The sequence below is a fragment of the Rosa chinensis genome, chromosome 6, assembly GCF_002994745.2.
Source record: "Rosa chinensis cultivar Old Blush chromosome 6, RchiOBHm-V2, whole genome shotgun sequence".
In the NCBI taxonomy this organism is placed as follows: Eukaryota; Viridiplantae; Streptophyta; class Magnoliopsida; order Rosales; family Rosaceae; genus Rosa; species Rosa chinensis.
This window is the reverse complement of record NC_037093.1, coordinates 57,036,287-57,055,429: the sequence shown is the minus strand read 5'-3', so window position 1 is coordinate 57,055,429 and position 19,143 is coordinate 57,036,287. Positions and strand designations below refer to the sequence as shown.

General features: G+C 38.2%; 1 protein-coding gene across 1 annotated transcript; it reads left to right on the top strand.

Annotated features, from left to right (window-relative positions):
• The first annotated feature begins 5,752 nt into the window (after window positions 1–5,752).
• Window positions 5,753–13,697, top strand: LOC112169981 (oxysterol-binding protein-related protein 1C). Its single transcript, XM_024307115.2, has 10 exons — window positions 5,753–6,590; window positions 6,816–7,172; window positions 9,932–10,028; window positions 10,213–10,652; window positions 10,791–10,946; window positions 11,557–11,724; window positions 11,801–11,941; window positions 12,142–12,369; window positions 12,603–12,716; window positions 13,211–13,697. The coding sequence occupies exons 1-10, from the start codon at window positions 6,042–6,044 to the stop codon at window positions 13,373–13,375; spliced, it is 2,415 nt and encodes an 804-aa protein (XP_024162883.1). The 5' UTR covers window positions 5,753–6,041; the 3' UTR covers window positions 13,376–13,697.
• The last annotated feature ends 5,446 nt before the right edge of the window (window positions 13,698–19,143 follow it).

Here is a 19,143-nt window from a genome sequence, read left to right as displayed (position 1 = left end):
GAACAAACTTTTGGGTTGAAAAAAAAAACTATATATATGATGTATATTTTTTGTTTATATGTATGTTTGTTTAACAAAGCCACCCGAACTCTCAAATTATCGAAGTTAAACTCCTCTCTGGCTCTTCCATTCTCTCCGTCCATCACAAATTCTTATTATTCTTCTTCGCAAAAATGTCTAAATTACGGACTAAATTCAATCTTTGAACACTTGAACTCTCAAGTTCTTATCTCTCCACTCTTGCATTCGCACACCTGTGCATTATTGTACTAAAAAAAAATTTTGGGCTTCGCCCAAAGAAACACATAAATATGTAGCCCTCCCTATTTTCAAATCCTAGATCCGCCACTGGCCAAGACATCGATCCAGAGTGTGTATTGTGAAGCAGCCAAAACCCAAAAGTATGCATAATGCCTTACAATAATCATAAATATAACCATGTTCATCCACTCCCCTTTATGCCAGAAGATTGAACTAAAGCCTAGAGAGCAACACACCCGGTAATCATCAACTAATCTTAATGCAAGAATGTCGAGTTTGCTTATTGATACCACTAGATTTGAGGCATAGACTAGGGTTTTATATTGTAGGAGATGTAGAAAGAAACTATGAAAGTGGCTAAAAATACTTAAGGGAGTATCATAAAAGTGACTTTGATTCAACCCAATAAACGTGAAATGTAGTTTGAACAAGAAGACAATATGATGTATTGGTCGAATTGCTATAGATTTTTTTTCTTCTTCATATGCATGTGTCTTTATCGGTAATTTTATACGAGTTGACAAAATTAACTGTCACTAAAAAATATAAGACGTTCAAATCACAATTTTAAAAATATGAATAGAAGTACTCTATTTTGACATATTGCATCATAAAAAAAAGAACGAGGGAGTCAAAATTGGGACCAACAAAGCAATTTGATTCATGCGTTGTTTCATTGATTCATTATATCAAAATACCATCTGTTACGAAAGATCTTGTTCTTATCCTTCTTCTTCTTCTTCTTTTTCCTTTTTTTTTTTTTTTTTTGGAAATACTTATCCTTCTTTTTAAAGACAGAAAAATAAATCGTTTGGTAGTTTCCTCAAACATAATGAAGAACTTGTACCATAGTATCACCAAATACTTTGTACCCAAATACATATCCTCAAACCTATCAATAAATTACACCAACTACAACAATGGCAGGCATTAAGTTTTGATGCAGTGGAGGATTAATTGCTAAGATTTTCTAATATTTTATGAAAAAAGAAAAAGACTAAAAGGTACAGTTTCCAAAGCACAGTGCTCTCTGTGCTTCTGTCCACTGAGATACTGTGTGTTTCCGACAGGTCGTACGATGATGCAGTGAACAATTACTTCTCGCTGTTCACAAGGTACGACCTCTACGTGTCACATCGTCACGCGTGTTCACGCTTTGACCGTCCTCTCAGTCAAACCAACTCTGATTCTCTGCGACCCGTTACACGTTAATTATTACGCGCCAGTGTACCGTCGTCGTTTGCTTTATCTCTTTACTGCGATCAAAATTGTCATTGACAGTCTGCGAATGTTTGCCTAAGTGACACGTGTCGCATGCAGACAGTGTTACAAGAGAGGGGCCGTTTGCAGAGAAGATTGGTGATATTTATTACTACACGTGCAAACTCTAGATTCTAGAAGCGCTCAGCAACGACCGACCATGCAAATTATTAACCCACGATTAGTGAAATACACCCACAAAATTATGGTCCCCATAAAATGACTAAAATCTTATTCAATGTTGCCCGATAGCATTTGGTCTACCGGTGTAAATTTTTCTTTTTCTGTAAATATAAGGTCGTGAGTTCGACCAAAAAAATATAAGTTGTTGATATAATTATTAAAAAAAAAAATTAAAAATTTATTTAATGTTATTTCGAAAAGAAGAGAAAAGATGATGAATTATACATTATAATAACATTACATCTCAATTACGTGATCAAGCAGTTGGGCAGCACTCGCGAATTTATTAGGCTAATACTTTAAAGATTCAAACTATGAATTGTGAGGCAAATGAGGGATGACTTAAGTGAGAACGATAAATATATTTTATCATTGTTGTGTTAGTTTCTGAAGATGTGGTATACATATATTGTAATATGCACTGAAGATATTAGAGAAGAATTGGTCTTTGACGAAATATGCATGCGATTAAGCATGTGAATCATGATTGTGTAAGTGAACATGTTTTGCATAACTTAAGCATTTGCATCATGGTTGTGTTAGTTTCGAAGATGTGGTATACAAATATTGTAAATTTGTAATGTGCACTTAAGGTAATAGGGAAGAATTGGTCTCTGACGAAAATCATGCTATATGCATGCAATTAATGATTAATAAACAATTAGCAGTTTAGCACGCTCGGATATCCGAAGGTACTGATTCCAAATCCATCCGCCTCGTCATTGGCTTAATCCAACTTAATTTAACATTTTGTCTTTATTTAGATATTATCAATAAGTGCATGCACACTACTATAGGACACGTAAAATAACACTAGTGGTAGGCTGCCAGCATATCCCAGCTCGTATCTTAATTTGACCTTAAACCCCAGAACCCCCCAAGTAATAATAATTAAAGACACAGAACATAGTCCAACTGGACGTGCTTTGGGTCTTTTCAAAGCTTGAACTGTCGTCTTTCCATTATATTATTACTTTTAACAGAGGTAGTTATTGACTTATTGCCAAATTTATCAAAAATATTTGGGAGTATTGGAATTCTAGAGTTGATAGTTATTAGATTAATTACTGTTTAAGATGTGTCATCTAAGTATCTAACATTTTATTTTATTAGTTTCTGACTCTATATTTATACCATATAGTATTACAAAATACTTCAAATTTAGTTAAGAGTTTAAAGTTTTTTTTCTAAATTGATATAAGTGTCTTTACAATTTTTTTTTTTTTGCAATAGTCATTCGCTCTGCAAAAATAGGAGAGAATTAGTATTGGAAAAAGCACTAGGGTTTTTGTCGCCTGTCCGGCGGCGCCCTCACACTGACGATGGCTCCAGCCTCGTCGTTGTTTGATGGGTGTGGCCGGACGGGTTGTTGTTTGGTTGCGGCGGGTGGCGGGTGGCTGTCGGAGTTTGAGGGTGCAGCGCCTCTCTTTATCTTTCACTCATACGTTTTCGATGGTGGAGCCCGGTTGCGTTACAAGCGAATAGGGGCTCGACACTGGTAGAGGACGGCGTAGTCGATTTGGGTTCCAATGCTTGGAGTCGACCACAAAGCTGTCTGGTGCTACATGGCAGGTTGAAATGGGATTGATGGAGCAACGAGGTTTGGTTTTCTCGATTGGTTCGCAAGGAGTAGGAGTTTCTGGTCAAGGGAGGAGCAGGTTAGCATGGTGGAAGGATGGTTCTCGATCTCTAGTCTCCACTGAGATTAGATTTGGGTTTGGTGGCTACGGAAAGGAATGGTGGGATTTCTTTCAAGAGTGGGGTTGCCCGCGCCTCTATCCTTGGCCTAGATGCTTGAGATTTGGATTTGAGCTAACTGACCTTCCAAGCTCTCATCTTATTGTGGCTGTTTCTGGGAAGCTAGAGTCAACTTTGGGGGAATGGAAAGCGGTTCGTTGCAGATTTTTCTTTTGCATTAGTAGATTTTTATCTTTTGGTTTTTGGTCAGGTCTAATAAGTAGTCCTTCCTCATTTGAGCGAGGGTTTGGTTGTCTTGGTTTTGTGATTATGTCATTGTTATGGTGTCATCTCCAGGGACTAGTTTTAATTTCTATGTTTTCTTGTTGTCAATGTAATGGGGAGACGCCCCTACACATATACTGGCTGTTTTGGTATATGATGACATGATGTTGGAAAGGGTTAGTTTCTTCTTGAGGTTGACTGTAAGAATGTATCGGGACTCATGGGATAAGTTGATGTTATGTAGCCCAAAAGAAAGGGGGATTTATGTGGTTAGAGTTGAGCCATTATCGGCTCATGATATCTGTAACCGCTAGTTCTATATTAGGGGTATGCGCTGGTTCTATATTAGGGGTATGAGTAGGTCTTCTTTTCTAGTTAGAGTGGTTGAGATTTATCGGAGTCATCCCTGTCGTTGTAATCTCTTGGATTAATGAATTTTCTTCTTTTCTCAAAAAAAAAAAAAAAAAAAAAAAGAGTTTAAAGTCAACGTAGCTGATAATTTCGATGCTAGTATAAAAAAGTTACATAAATATCTATGAATCTGGTGCTGGTAACTTTGACCTAAGGACCATAAACATAGGACTTATCCAACTTATAATATTACTCGCTTTGAAAAGCAAAAGTCATTCTTGTTTATCGAGAACGTATAGACTATAGAAGGTTCCCTTTCGACTATTATAGTCAAAACAAACCCCATCTTTATGATTTGTTATTGATAATTTGATATAGATCCATATATATATATATATATATATATATATTAATTATATAATAATTGGGTTCAAGCTGACGGGAATCTTCTTTGCTTTGGAATTAAGTTGAGTTTTCGTGTCTTTGCAATTCCTTGATTTCAATCTCGCTCTTTTGGGTTGCCCGTCATTTACAACGTCACTAGAGAAGCTAAAGGAGAGAAGCTTGACCAATAGGGAAACCAATACGAAGAATGTTTCTTTAAAAACGGTGTTGCTTGGTAAAAAAAACTCATTATTACATAATTAGTTAAGCATGTTAGTGTGAATTAACGCAGTTGTAAGCATGTTAGTGTGAATTAACGCAGTTGTGAAATAAACTACTAATGTATTAGTTTTCTTCTAAATTAAGTATTTTATTTGTAAAAATCGACCCAAACAAAATAGAAAATCCGACACAATCTCACTTGTCCCACTCCATGCAAGCAAGATCATAATTCGGTTGTTTTCGACCAAAAAATAAAGTTAGAAGAAGACTAATTATAAAAAAGAAATGGGATATTTAATACAGCGATGCAAAACAAGATAGTGATCTTAGGGCAACTCCAACCATTGGGGTTCTATCCCATATTTAAGACTTAAATGAGACTTGAGACAGGTTTTTGATATAATATTGATAAACATTGTACTCATATCTTAATATAGATATTAATAAATAAATTATTTTTATATGAGGATAAGATAGTCAATTGACTATATCATATTTCAAAATATTGCAATACCTCTCATGAAAAAATGATAAACTTTCTCAAAATCAGGAGAGAAACTGCTATAACTTTTTTTAATTTAAAAAAATAAAAATAAAACCTAAGTGACATGTGCAGAGCATATGTTAAGGGGCTGGTTATATTTTATTCAAGAATAGATGGTGAAAATAGCACCCCATGAAGTACTATATGGTTGGAGATGAAAATTTTGTGCTATATGAATAGCAGAATAGTATAAGAAGGGGTGCTAATAGCACCCCCAAATAAGACTTTATGGTTGGAGTTGCCCCCAAGACAAAACTGCTTAGAGCCGAATCCGAAGTCAAAGACGTGAAAGCCATTAACAATTTCCCCGTCAAAACTCACCAAAACACCCCCAACAACTCAGTAACTCACTCTCCACTACTTTCCCGCCACGAGTCCCCTTCACCCACGTCCACATGTCTCTCTCCCAGCAACCCGGCGGCCGTCTCCACCATAAATCCCCTGCATCCTTCCCGCACCCTAACATATCCCCTCCAAAAGAGAAGAAAAAAGCCCGGAAACTCATAACACGTACAATGACGACTGATATGACCAACCGCCTGGCGCCTTTTAAAGTTCCGCACCAGTTCGGTTCGTTAAAGCAACACCCCCCCGGCTCCCCAAAAAAAAAAAAAAAAGTCTCTTGTATTGACCGCTCCGCCACCGTCGTCAAAAAATCGAATACCATTCTCTCTTCTTTAACCATTTCAAACTCAGCTCGTAACCGTCTCCTCCCAATTTTCACGCTTTTCTCGCTTTCATCAAATTTCTCTCTTTCTCTCTCTCTCAATCCAAAAATCCTCAATCCCAATTCTCCACCATGAAATCCCCAACCGCCTCCGTCCTCCATCGCCACGTCAGCCTTCTCCGATCGCCGCATTCATGTTAATTCCATATGCATCCCTTCTGCTGCATCTCCACCCTCTCCGAACACCACCACTCCCCCTCGCCGGACCTCCACGGCCGCACCCCAATGACCTCCTACGGTAGATCCGATCCGCATACCCGGTTCAGCGTCCACAAGGAGCCGAACAGCAACAATCACAGCAACCATTCCAGCGTCGATTACAGCCGCCTCAGCCAGCGGACGACGGCGGCTGCCGCCGCTGCCGCCATCGCGGCGGCCGAGGCTGTGGCGCGGCCTTCAACCGGAAGGGAGCAGCCGGTGGATGTCAAGATAAACGACATCGTCGGGAATGGCGTATCGGGAATACTGTTTAAGTGGGTGAATTACGGTAAAGGTTGGCGGCCGAGGTGGTTCGTTTTGCAGGATGGAGTTCTTTCGTATTATAAGATTCACGGACCTGATAGGATCGTCGTTACGCCGGAGACGGAGAAAGGTTCTAAGGTCATCGGCGAAACGTCGATTCGGAGACTTTCGAGGCATAGGAGTCCCAATTCTCAACAGCTACGCCGCAAGCCCTTCGGCGAAGTTCATCTCAAGGTTTTGATTTTTTGCATTCGTTTTTCGATTTTTGGTTTTCCAATTTTTATTGTATTTTATACCAGAAACGACTTCCATTTTGCCGTTTTGATTCAGTTCCTAATCAAGAAGATGTTTCTTTATCTGTTTTGATTATTGAAAGCGTTTATAGGATTTTTCGAGTTCGTAAATCTGTTGAATTGAATGAAATTTATGTGGTGGTAATTGTGGTGAGTTGATGCACAGGTCTCTAGTATCCGTGAAAGCAAATCTGATGATAGGCGGTTCTCAATCTTCACCGGTACAAAGAGGCTGCATTTGAGGGCAGAATCGAGCGATGATCGTCTCGCTTGGGTGGAAGCATTGCAGGCTGTGAAAGACATGTTTCCGCGGATTTCCAACAGTGAATTGATGGCTCCGGTAGACAATGTAGCGGTGTCCACTGAGAAATTGAGGCAGTGCCTGGTCGAAGAAGGTGTGAGGGAGGCAGCCATTCAGGAAAGTGAACAGATTATGAAGACAGAGTTTGCTGCATTGCATAACCAGCTTCTTCTGCTCAAGCAGAAACAGTGGCTCCTAATTGACACGCTACGACAGTTAGAGGTATGGAAACATTACGTCAGTTGAATTTGGGGTTCTTCTTTGGTTTCCTACCATGTAGAAATTTGAATTTTTTTCTATTCTTTTTTTTTTTTCTTGTTTTTTTTTAAACCACCCAGTAAATTTCTAGGAGGCTGTTGTTTTAGAGATTCAGCTTGCGGAGTAGAAGTTTGTTGTGATTTGTTTGTGCAGAGTGGGAGGTTGAGGCTCCTGTTTATTCTTTCCTCAAAAATTTGTAATTCTTTCAATATAATATTCCTCTGATTGTGATTTGAGTGTTCGGTGTGTTAGTTAATGGAGGTGGTTATATAGAATCGACTCAATTTATAAAACCATGCCGGGTCCACTAGACCAGAAGATGATGTTGGGCTGCACAACCAGAACGTTCTTGTTGAGCGTCCCTACTAATACGGAAAAGTAAAAAGTAGAAAATCATCCAGACGACTGAATATGTTGGTTTATATTTACTAAATTGGACGTCTGAAAATCGATATGGGCTTAGAAATCTTTTGTAGAGACCTGCATTTCCTCTTGAGGATGTCCCCCTGACATTTAATATCCCTCAAGGACTTATGAAATTTTAAGATCACTGTAGTATCCTTCCTCAGTTACAGTAAGACTAGACTATCTATGTAATTTAAGGCTAACTGTGTAGTGTGTATAGGTTCACACAGCTCCCCGATTTGGAAATTTAAGTTCTTTTGTATTTTCTTTTTGAGATTGCACTTTTTATGATTTTTTGAGTATCTGATGTGTTCTCAATTCTGTAGTTTATAAGGCAGGTAGAAATTAGGACTTCTGTGTATGTTGTATTTTGTGGATCTTGTTATGATAGATACTTGATATGAACAACACTTTCTTTGACTTGCACTTGTACTACCTCCTATGTTTTGGGTTACAAAGGGTCGACCTCGGTTATAGTAGTTTCACTCCTTTCTGAAAATAATAAAAATGTACTGCATCCTGCCAAAGTACTAAGATACATTGGTAGAACTCTATTATAGTAGTTTTTCACCTTTTTCTTCTTTCAGTAAAACTTTGGTGTCTTTCTTTTGAAGGACATATTTAAAAATTTAAATGAATGTACTGCTTAGCTAAGGTGGTTAACACAGGTAGTGACTGCGGCTGTGTGCTGGCAGTGGTGGGATCAATTGGTGGCTTTGTGGTTTCATCAAAGAGTTTCTACCTGTAGATGTTGTTAAGTTTCTTCTTTTGGTGGTCAGTGTTGTTTAGTTTGCAGTTTACACTGATTTCCATAGAATATAACTTAAAAGTGATTAAAACAAGCCAGTTGGAAGTTTGTAAAGATATGATAAAAGTTTTATGTAGCATTCATGCAGACTTTTGAAAGCGTCGAGGCCAAAGTTTGTTCTTTCATTTTATTTATTTATTGTTATGAAAAATGTTTCATATAACCATATAAATGTTCTGTTATATACATGATCCATCAATTGCTAGTTCAAAAGTGGTACATATGATTGCCTTCTCATTTCAGCATAGGAAAATTTCTTCTCCTTTGAAAATGGTACTGCTTGGGGAAAGTTTATACAAATTTTTGTTGGTTCAATTTTTTATACTTTCAGATTTCTAGGGTTAAAACTTGTGAAGAAAGTGCCTAATTTATAGTATTGCTGTTGGTGTGTCAAGTTTTGATCATCTTTTATTCACTCTAGCATAGTGTTGAGTTTGTTGCAGAAACTGTTTAAGAAGTATGGTTGACTGCATAGTTCCCTCGTGTTTCTTTCTTCATTGAGAAACATGTAATCAAGAGGAGGGTAATGCAGTTGTTTTGTCAAATTGTGTTGTGATGCTGATTTACTGTGATATTTGGATAGAGGGGAATAGAAGGATCTTTGTGAACAACTGTGTGTGTACTTGTGGGATTATATGAATTTATAGCATATATGTGTTCCTGGGTATCCGGTGAGTTTCAAGGTTTTCCATTTTTCCTTTTTCTTACTGATCAGGGTGCTGCTGTTTCATGAGCTGGTTGGGTCCTTCAGTTTTAACTGCTTGACTTAGTTGCCAAGGTTTTCAAGTTTTATTTTACGGTTTTGGTGGACTGCTTGTTCATGTCTAATGTAGAAGATTTGCTTTTAGTGCTTTTACTTGAGGGTGGAAGTAGTTGCATTGAGTTTTTTTTTCATAAGTTTACTTCTGTCTTTGATCTATATATTTAAATTAAATTTCTGTGTTAACACTGGACAAGTATCAAGCAATCATTTCTGTCTCTTCTTACCACATTCATTTTCACACATTTTGTGTTTGTAAATATTATAACCTTTAGACCTCAATTATTGTCCTGAATAAGTGGTGAGGCTTTGAAGCATCAATATGTTTGAGGATTACACTGTGCTTTCCCTACATTTAAGATACGGGTAGAAGTAGCCCGCTTGCCCATACTCCAGTTTCTACAATCTATGTTGTTGTCAATACACCCTCTTACCCCCCCCAAAACTCCCTTTGTTACTCACTCAATTATTCATATTAAATGCACCAGAGTTTCATTAAATGAGAAAGGAACAAAAAGTTTGGTTACTACCTGGAGGAAAGAAAGGTGGACACGTGGCATTTTAAGGGTGTGAAAAAAAAAGACACTAGTTAATTGGACAGTGCCACTCATTTTGCTGATGTGTATGGTCACTTATTTTATGTATTCTATGTTCGTATAGAGGTTATTTCCTTGAGAATTTATCTTCTGGTGCAGGGTTTTTATATCCTTATCTTTCTAACGAAGTTGCTATTTATACTTCATTGTGTAGACAGAAAAGGTAGATTTGGAGAATACAGTGGTTGATGAGAGCCGACAGTTCAAAGATTCTGGAGCTTCCTCTAGATCTAGACAAGACAAATTTAGTGGTAAGTATTTTGTAGTGTATTAAGATCTTGTATTACTTGTTACCTGCGACAACTGATTGTCATTGTCATGCTCCTGAATGACTAAGCCTTTGCAATGTTAAAATTTGGGCAAGGGAAATGGGTTTAGGGCTTAGGTCATGCTTCCTTGGGCTGATTTAGACCTACATTGATTTGAACTTTTCAGAAGGAAGTGCAACTGAATCTGATGATGATAATGAAAGAGTTGATGCTGCAGAAGAAGAAACGGATGAAGAGGACAATGCTTTCTTTGATACGCGTGATTTTCTATCATCAAGTTCTTTCAAAAGTAATGGGTCTGATTATCGGATATCTTCCGTCTCTTCAGATGATGATGGCTTGTATGCCATTGAATCTGAAGATGGTACAGATCCAGCACTCAGAGCTGATTTTCCATTTGTCAAGCGACGTAAGAAATTGCCTGACCCTGTGGAGAAAGAGAAGTGTGTTAGTCTTTGGTCGATGATTAAGGACAACATTGGGAAGGACCTCACGAAAATCTGTCTCCCTGTATACTTCAATGAGCCTCTATCTTCTCTACAAAAATGTTTTGAGGATTTGGAATATTCATACCTCCTTGATCGAGCATATGAATGGGGCAAAAGGGTAAGACCACGACGTCATCTTTACTGCAATGCTATAAAGGGAATTTGAATAAGTTAAATTATTTTCAGAAAAAAAAAAAAAATTAAATTAGTTTAGTGCTCCCTCAACTTAATATTGAATTCCCTTGAAGTCCTGCAGGGTAATAGCCTTATGAGGATTCTTAATGTGGCTGCTTTTGCTGTATCTGGATATGCTTCAACTGAAGGAAGGATGTGCAAACCGTTCAATCCATTATTAGGGGAAACATATGAGGCTGACTATCCAGATAAAGGCCTTCGGTTTTTCTCAGAGAAGGTGTGAAAAAGTCTTCAGACCTCAACTTGCAATTCATATTTTCACTATCAATAGCATTTCCCTTGTTCTTGTACTGGTGATCTGTTATGCATATGAATAATTGTTTAAATTAGGTTGGACCAGCTTTACGCTGTCCTAGCTGGGTTGGCAAGAATTATTTGTTCAAATAGAGTGGTGCATATATCGAGCTTTTCATATTTAACGTGCTTGCATTCTCGCTAAACATGATCTTTCTCAATAAAAAAGTAAATCTTGAATGTAACATTCCTGTTTACTGAATGTTGAACATTGTATGCTGGATCTTTGAGGGGTGTGTGAAATGAAATAAGAAATAACCCCCATACATCCTGAACTCTTAAAAATAAAGGACTCAAAAGTGATGAGCCCTGATTGTGACAAGGGTTAATGCCTCAAAGATGTGTAAGGGTTTGAAATTACTCTGGGAAGATATCTTTGTCTATTTGAGGAATAAGGAAAATAGCCAGCCTTTAAGAGTTTTGTGGTAGAAGTTCAGTATTTGGCTCACTACATCTTAGTCACCGTCCCTTTCATTTTATTTCTTTTTCATCTGTGGATCACATATTGAAGATCCTTATATTTTGGGTGTCAGGTTAGTCATCACCCCATGATTATTGCTTGCCATTGTGAGGGTAGAGGATGGAAATTCTATGGAGATAGCAATTTGAAAAGCAAATTCTGGGGCCGCTCAATTCAGCTTGATCCTGTTGGTGTTCTGACCTTGGAATTTGATGATGGTGAAATTCTTCAATGGAGTAAAGTGCGAACCTGACAAACTCAGCTAATGTTAATACTTTTGCTGGATTCTTATCTGAACATAAGCTCTTTTCTGACAGGTTACAACTTCCATTTACAACCTCATATTAGGAAAGCTTTACTGTGATCACTACGGTACCATGCGAATACAGGGAAAGCATGAATATCAATGTAGGCTGAAATTTAAGGAGCAGTCTATCATTGACCGAAATCCTCACCAGGTACAATCCTTTCTTTTATCCTCATGACTTTGTTGCCACATTTTTCTACACAGGGTATTGCTTGGAATGTATTCTGAAATGTTTTAGAAAATAAAGGAATAAGACATGTAAAAATAAACAAATATGACATAGTGTCTGTTTCATACCAGCTACATATTCTTTGATACAATCTTCACTTTACATATGTTTTGCCCCTTCAGGTACAAGGTATAGTTCAAGATAAGCATGGGAAAACAGTGGCAACGTTGTTTGGAAAATGGGATGAGAGCATGCATTATGTTAATGGAGACTGTTCAGGGAAGGGAAAATTCGAGTCTTTATCTGATGCCCGCCTGCTCTGGAAGAGGAGCAAGCCACCTAAGTTCCCTACTAGATATAACTTAACACGCTTTGCCATCACAATGAACGAACTCTTGCCTGGATTGAAGGTGATTGTTTATTCCTCAGATTGACTGAGTATGAAAAGGACTGCTTGAAACTATTCCACCTGGCTTACTTTACATTTTTTTTTTTTATGTGTGAATTAAATAAGACCTTTAAAACGTCTGAACTGATGATAAACTCATTTGATTGCGATAAAAGTGGAATGGAGTTAATCTCTTTTGCTTTTTCTGAATGCACTGCTATCAGATTATGATTCTTCGAGTTTAATCATGTGCAGGAGAAGTTGCCCCCAACAGATTCAAGGCTCAGACCAGATCAAAGGTATCTGGAAAATGGGGAATATGAAATGGCAAATTCCGAGAAGTTGAGGCTAGAGCAGAGGCAACGGCAGGTAATATTGCATTTTTGAATAAATAATATCAACCTATTTATGTATTTCTGTTTCCCATTTTATCCATATGTCGTGAACTCTCTATATCAGCATCTGCTGTAGGTACGACTCCCACTGTTTTAAGTGTATGTTAATCTAACCAAGTTTTACATGTATCAAAATAACTGATCTTGGGTTTAACTCCGTGCATTTCCCAATCTTTTACACTTGTAGTCATAATAAGGCGCACACAAAGTATTAAAATAAACTACTGTGAATCAGTTAGATTTTTTGGAATAATGATATCTAAGCAGAAACATGTATATCAGTGAGAATGAGAAGGAATACAGGATTATAAATTTGACAAAACGACAAACTAGGATAACCTTGCATTAGTGCTAGGCGACCAATTAGGTGTTTATGTAGTAGGTTCAGCTATGGTATTCTTGATGGAGTGTATTAAATTTCTTGACTGGCATATAATGGCGGTTAACTGTATATTGTTTGAGATTCAGGCTCGAAAGATGCAAGAAAGTGGTTGGAAACCGCAGTGGTTTGCAAAGGATAAAGCAAGCGATACTTACCGGTATACTGGTGGATATTGGGAGGCAAGAGAACGAAGAAATTGGGATGGTTGTCCCGATATTTTTGGCCAAGTTCCTTCTGAACAACTTGACTAATAGTCAGTTCATTGCTGTCTCTAGTTTTACCTATTCTTTTCCATTTTTTCCCCTATGGGGTGGTGAATACTGCTCTGATTCAAAGCAGTTTAGCGCCTCCCATGGTTTGCATATAAGTAAATTGAATGAAAGGTCTGGGCAGGTAATAAAATCAATTTTTTTTTTCCTCCGTCCCAGCATTCCATCTTTGTATATCTGATGAGTTAGTTTTTTATATTCTAGTGTTTGAAGAAGCTCAGCCAGTTTGGTTCTTTCTTGTCGTTGAACCAAATCGAAAACCTAACTGCACATCTATTATGTAATATCGAGGAACCCATTTCATATAGCTTGTGCATCTTGATCAGATTGGACAGATTCAGACCCCAAAATTAACAGATCAACAATGCCTATAATGACCCACAAGTGTGTGAGTAAGATTTCTTTGTAGATTGGGCTGTGCATCCATTAAGATAGCAGTACTTTTATTTATGTAATTTGGACACCCGTTAAGAATTCTTAAATTTGGGCCTAGATAACTTGTATCTAATATGGCTGGCATCAAGAAATTGAAATGTTGGAAAATTTGAGCGACTATTGCAAAATATATACCCAGTAAAAGCTGGAACCTATCATCTTCAATGCTAATTCCTACCAACTATTCTTTAACTTGAGCTATGTAAGGGAATTATATCAATCTCGCTTTCACTGTTCTACAACTCAAGTATAAACCAATTAATCCTTCACCGTTATATATACTGAGATCGGCCCGCCCCGGAAACGATTATCGTTATAGATATAAACTGTAGATCACTGCTTTTATGAGTTTCTGTTATACAAGAACAAACTACCCTTTCAAAAAACAAACAAAAAGAGAGAACAAACTACTGCAGCTATCCTCTTTTTTGGTTTGCAGTGTTGACGACTTGTTTTGGGAGAGCAAGATCCCAATATAATTGGTCAAAGTTTTGTGTGAAAATATTTTTATCTCAAAAGATTATGCATGAGGGGTCCGGACCAGTACCCTTGCGAAACGTGTACATGTTTTACTCTGCTCCGTTCAGGACGTGGTTACTTCCATCAATTGATAACCTCCAGTTTCATTCTCCATTCTCTTGTTCGAAGGATACCTAGCTGTATGCGATGGTGTTCTGGAAAGATGTTATACCTGCTGAGCTTAACTTTCTCTCACCATGGCATGGAGCACATAATACAAGTAACAAATCACTGCAAGATGTGAAAAGGGAGTGCACGTCAAGCTTACTCTCAATTTCCCAAACAAATATGAGATTAAGTACTACATTTAACTTCGGACGCATAAATGAAATATCTTGTAACCAAAAGTAAGATAAATAGATTGGCTTGAAATTTTCAAAGATAATTGTTTCATGAGAAACTAAATAACCATGGCTATAACATGATGGAAGTGCCTTGATGCATGCAGAACTCGATATATAGCCAACCATTAATTGAGACTGGAGCAACTATATTCTCTTGTGCTTATAATTCTGGATTTGCAGGAACCGTAAGATTCTTTGGCAAGAAAAGATTAAGAATAATGATAGCGAAAGATCCCGTACGTGACGTTTCTGTTGATCCTGCTTTTAGTTTTTTGACAAGTAGATGTAAAGTTGGAAGAAACCATTGTACGGTAGCAGAAACAGGGAGAGGAATGCAGAGTAACATACTAATGTCAGAGACAGATCATATTCATATCACAGTTAGAAAGGTTCCGACCCGATTGGGTGTACCCTTCGGCTCTACAATATTATCAGTTGATTCTGTCTAACTAGCTATCAGTTGATTCATTTGTAAGATCAATTAATACTCTTTGCTCCCTTTTTCATTCTTCCTTAACTTCTATACTTGGAAGTTGAATCAGTGATCGATCTAGAGAAACCATGTTTAAAATTGAGGTGCTTGCTTGGAAAACGAGTTTGGTTTGAGTTGCATCACTCCGTAACACGCTTCACGTACGTAAACCTCTCAAGACTGATTTTTTGAAACCCATTATGGTTCCTATATCAAGAGCCGATAATAATCCGATATGAACCTTTCTTAGAAATCTCATTTCAAAAATGTAACTTTTGCCAAAAAATTTATGTTATAGCAAGCAATTTTTCTTTTTCTGCGTGCATATATAGTCTTATAGGGGAAAGGAGTGCTTCACAGTCTTCACTCATATGAGACGAGAGTTTTTTCTCAGGCCATGAGTTTGCTTTAATTATGAGAGCTTAAGTAATTTAGAAGTAAACTGACTATCGCCAGACACCTTGCTTGTGAGATTTGCCTCTCTTTTCTATAACTGCGGTAGTAGTTGCTTGAGGATGGATTGATAGACAGATGACCCGTCGTGTCAATTCCCAACCGGCATTCCAACAGTATTACTAGGCCGTCCAATCAATCCTAACCCTTCAATATCGTTTAGGCAGGCAGCTAGGGACCCCCCTAAATCTGAATCAACCAACTGTCACCAGCAGCTACCGCCAAATAAACCCAAAAACCAACCCAATCCGTTTGGTTTCCCCGTGATGCTGATATGCTCAGAGTCTTGTTATTTTTTTTTTCCTTTAGATTTTGTTTGGTGGTGAGACAAGCCAAGTGAGGAGGGCACAGGGAGACGTATGAGATTGGTAACTGGAAAAACGACGCTGGGAAAGATCCGATCGGCGAGAAGGGTTTCATAGTTTTCAAGCAGAATCTTGGGTGCTGTTGCAGGTTGACGAGGCAAACGAGGCTGCTGTTTTGTTCGTCAAGTCTTGTCGTGATATATATTTTTATCATCGCCAATTAATGTCTCTTGTATGAATTTTCAAGATGTTTTGCTTTTTGTTGAGCTGATCGAGCTGAGCTGCTTTCGTTTTCTTGGAAGTTATTGGTGAGCAGTACTGAATGAGAAGGTTTCAATTCGCCCTTTGGCTTGTTAATTGGGTTTTCAAGCTACTGATATGAAATGATCCATAGATCAAATTACCAGCCAGACTTCCTTGGAGAATAATTTGCTTGCATGGAAACATGGATATAAGTCATCTATTCATGTGAAGTGTTTGAGAAGGGAAACATCCTCATATAGTACTTAAATTATCACGAAATGTAATTTTTTGTACCTATAAATTTTAAAAGAGTCTAATGGTATCTGTATTATTCCTTTGTTAGCCCCTAATACTTTCGTCCATTATTTCGTTAAAAATGCTAATGTGGCGGCCATGTGACACTTATGTGAGTAAAATGACAAAGGTAAAATAGTCTTTTAATTCATATTTTGTAAAAGTAAAATGATAATTGGAATGGTCTACTCATTTCATTTCATAGTCTCTTTATATATGGATAGAATTACAACGGAAATATTAATTACATTGAATGCTGATTGATGTATAATTGTGTTGATTGATGGTAATCGTTAATTCATTGATTCCCTCTCCGTCAGTCGCTTTGACGAAGGCACATAATATGTTTTTCCTTTAACACTCCCCCTTGTGCCAAGTCAAAGACGAAATGGTGCATAAGTTGTTGCCTCACTAAAAACCTTACCAAGTAACAATAAAAACCTTGTGGGACAAAAATAAACTTGGTCGAAGGAAAAGAGCACAACGCACCTTCTACACCTCCCCCTGATACTTACATTAATCAGGGGAGCTTGGAAAGTCTTCGCATTCTTATGTTTTTCACATGTTTCTCAAATATGGCCTTAGATAATGATTTGGTGAACAAATCTACCACATTCTCCTCAGACCTTACTTGATTCACTTAAATCTTGAGGAGGGCCTGTTGTTGCTGATTGTAGAAAAACTTTGGCGACATGTGTTTTGTATTATCACCCTTGATATATCCTAGCTTCATCTGTTCGAGGCAAGCTGCATTATCTTCATAAATGCAAGTAGGCTCTTCAGTGGTAGAACTCAAACCACTAGTCCCTCGAATATGTGTGATGATAGCTCTTAACCATACACACTCACGGATCGCCTCATATAGAGCGATGATCTCTGAGTGGTTCGAGGAGGTAGCCGCAAGGGTTTGCTTGGCTAATCTCCAAGATATCGCCGTGTTCCCAATGGTAAATACATAACCAGTTTGGGAATGACCTTTATGTGGGTCAGAGAGATACCCAGTATCAGCAAAAACAATCAGAACATCATTTGGCGTTTCGGTGTAGTGAGTGGCACTTTCGCCATCAATATTTCCTTCAGGGATTGCAGTTTCATCTGCGGTCCCTCTTGTCTCTCTGTAGGGAAAGAACAGTCCCAAGTCAATGGTTCCTTTTAGGTATCGAAAATGTTCTTGATACCATTCCAGTGACGCTGCGTTGGCGCTGAGCTAAATCTAGCTAACAAGTTCACTGAGAATGCAATGTATGGTCGAGTACATTAGGCTGGGTACAATAATGCGCCTATTGCACTTAGATAGGGAATTTCAGCTCCCAACACCTCTTCATCATCTTCCTTTGGACGAAATGGATCTTTCCTTGCATCCAAGCTTCGACCGATCATGGGAGTGCTAGCAGGATGCATTTTGTCCATGTTATATCGCCTGACTTTTGGACATACGCAGACTGGTGGATTAGTATTCCACAAACTCGGTGTTCTAGTTCAAGGCCTAGATAGAATCTTGAGTTTTCCCAAGATCCTTCATCTCAAATTCGGATTTCAAGTAGCTCGCAGTTTCTCTTATTTCATCAAGAGTACCTATTATGTTCATATCATTGACATATACAGCTACAATTGAAAATCCGGAACTTGTTTTCTTTATGAATACGCAGGGGCATACTTCATAGTTCTTATATCCCTTTCCAATCAAGTAGTCACTTAGAAGGTATACCACATCGGCCCGGATTGTTTCAATCCGTAAAGTGAGCGTTTCAACTTAATTGCAAACGCACTCTGTGGTTTAGAGTCACTTGACTTGGGTAATGCAAGGCCATCAGGCACTTTTCATATATATCTCTGAATCTAGATCCCTATAGAGATATGCAGTAACCACATCCATGAGCTGCATTTCCAGTCCTTCGGAAATTACTAAGCTAACTAAGTAGCGGAACGTTATAACGTCCATTACGGGAGAGTATGTCTCCTCATAGTCAATTCCAGGGCGTTGTGAGAAATCTTGCGCCACAAGGCGAGCCTTGTACCTCAAGACTTCATTCTTCTCATTACGCTTTCTGACAAAGACTCATTTATGTCCTACAAGCTTTACACTTGGTGGGGTTAGCACTACCAGACCAAATACCTGTCTCTTTGTCAGAGAATCTAATTCTGCCTGGATTGCTTCTTTCCATTTAGGCCAATCTGCTCTTTGTTGACATTTTGCAACAGAGCGTGGTTCGATATCATCGTGCTCTATGATTCCTTGAGCAACAGTATATATCATCAATGTGTATGGAAGATCTTTCTATCAACTCATACGCACTCTCATAATCCTCTGAGATTTCTTTGTTCTCTGGAATCATTTTTATCATCGGAGCGTCCTCCAGTATTGATTCATGGACATAACTATAATCAGAGACAATCTCATGAGAGGGATTCTATACATTGATGATTGGTTTGTGCCTTACCCACCCTCTTCTTCCTTGGGTGAGTGTCAATCGAACCAAGTGACCTCCCCCTCTTCCTTGGGGAGCCACGACCTCAACCACACCTCCACTAAGTGCGGTTGTAGTGCCTCTATCTGCGGCACCGTGCCCCTTGTTGGGGACTTCTAACCTTGCAGGTACATTTGCAGCTGGTATATGTGATCTTGTCACTTTTACGATATCAATAAACACATCAGGCATCGAATCTGCTACGTTCTGAAGATCG

Bases quoted from the DNA above. Each gene is read 5' to 3' on its own strand.
- LOC112169981 (XM_024307115.2), top strand. From the start codon at position 6,042: ATGCATCCCTTCTGCTGCATCTCCACCCTCTCCGAACACCACCACTCC. The intron at 11,725-11,800 runs GTGCGAACCTGA...CTTTTCTGACAG, and splicing joins AAATTCTTCAATGGAGTAAA to GTTACAACTTCCATTTACAA. The intron at 11,942-12,141 runs GTACAATCCTTT...TTGCCCCTTCAG, and splicing joins TTGACCGAAATCCTCACCAG to GTACAAGGTATAGTTCAAGA.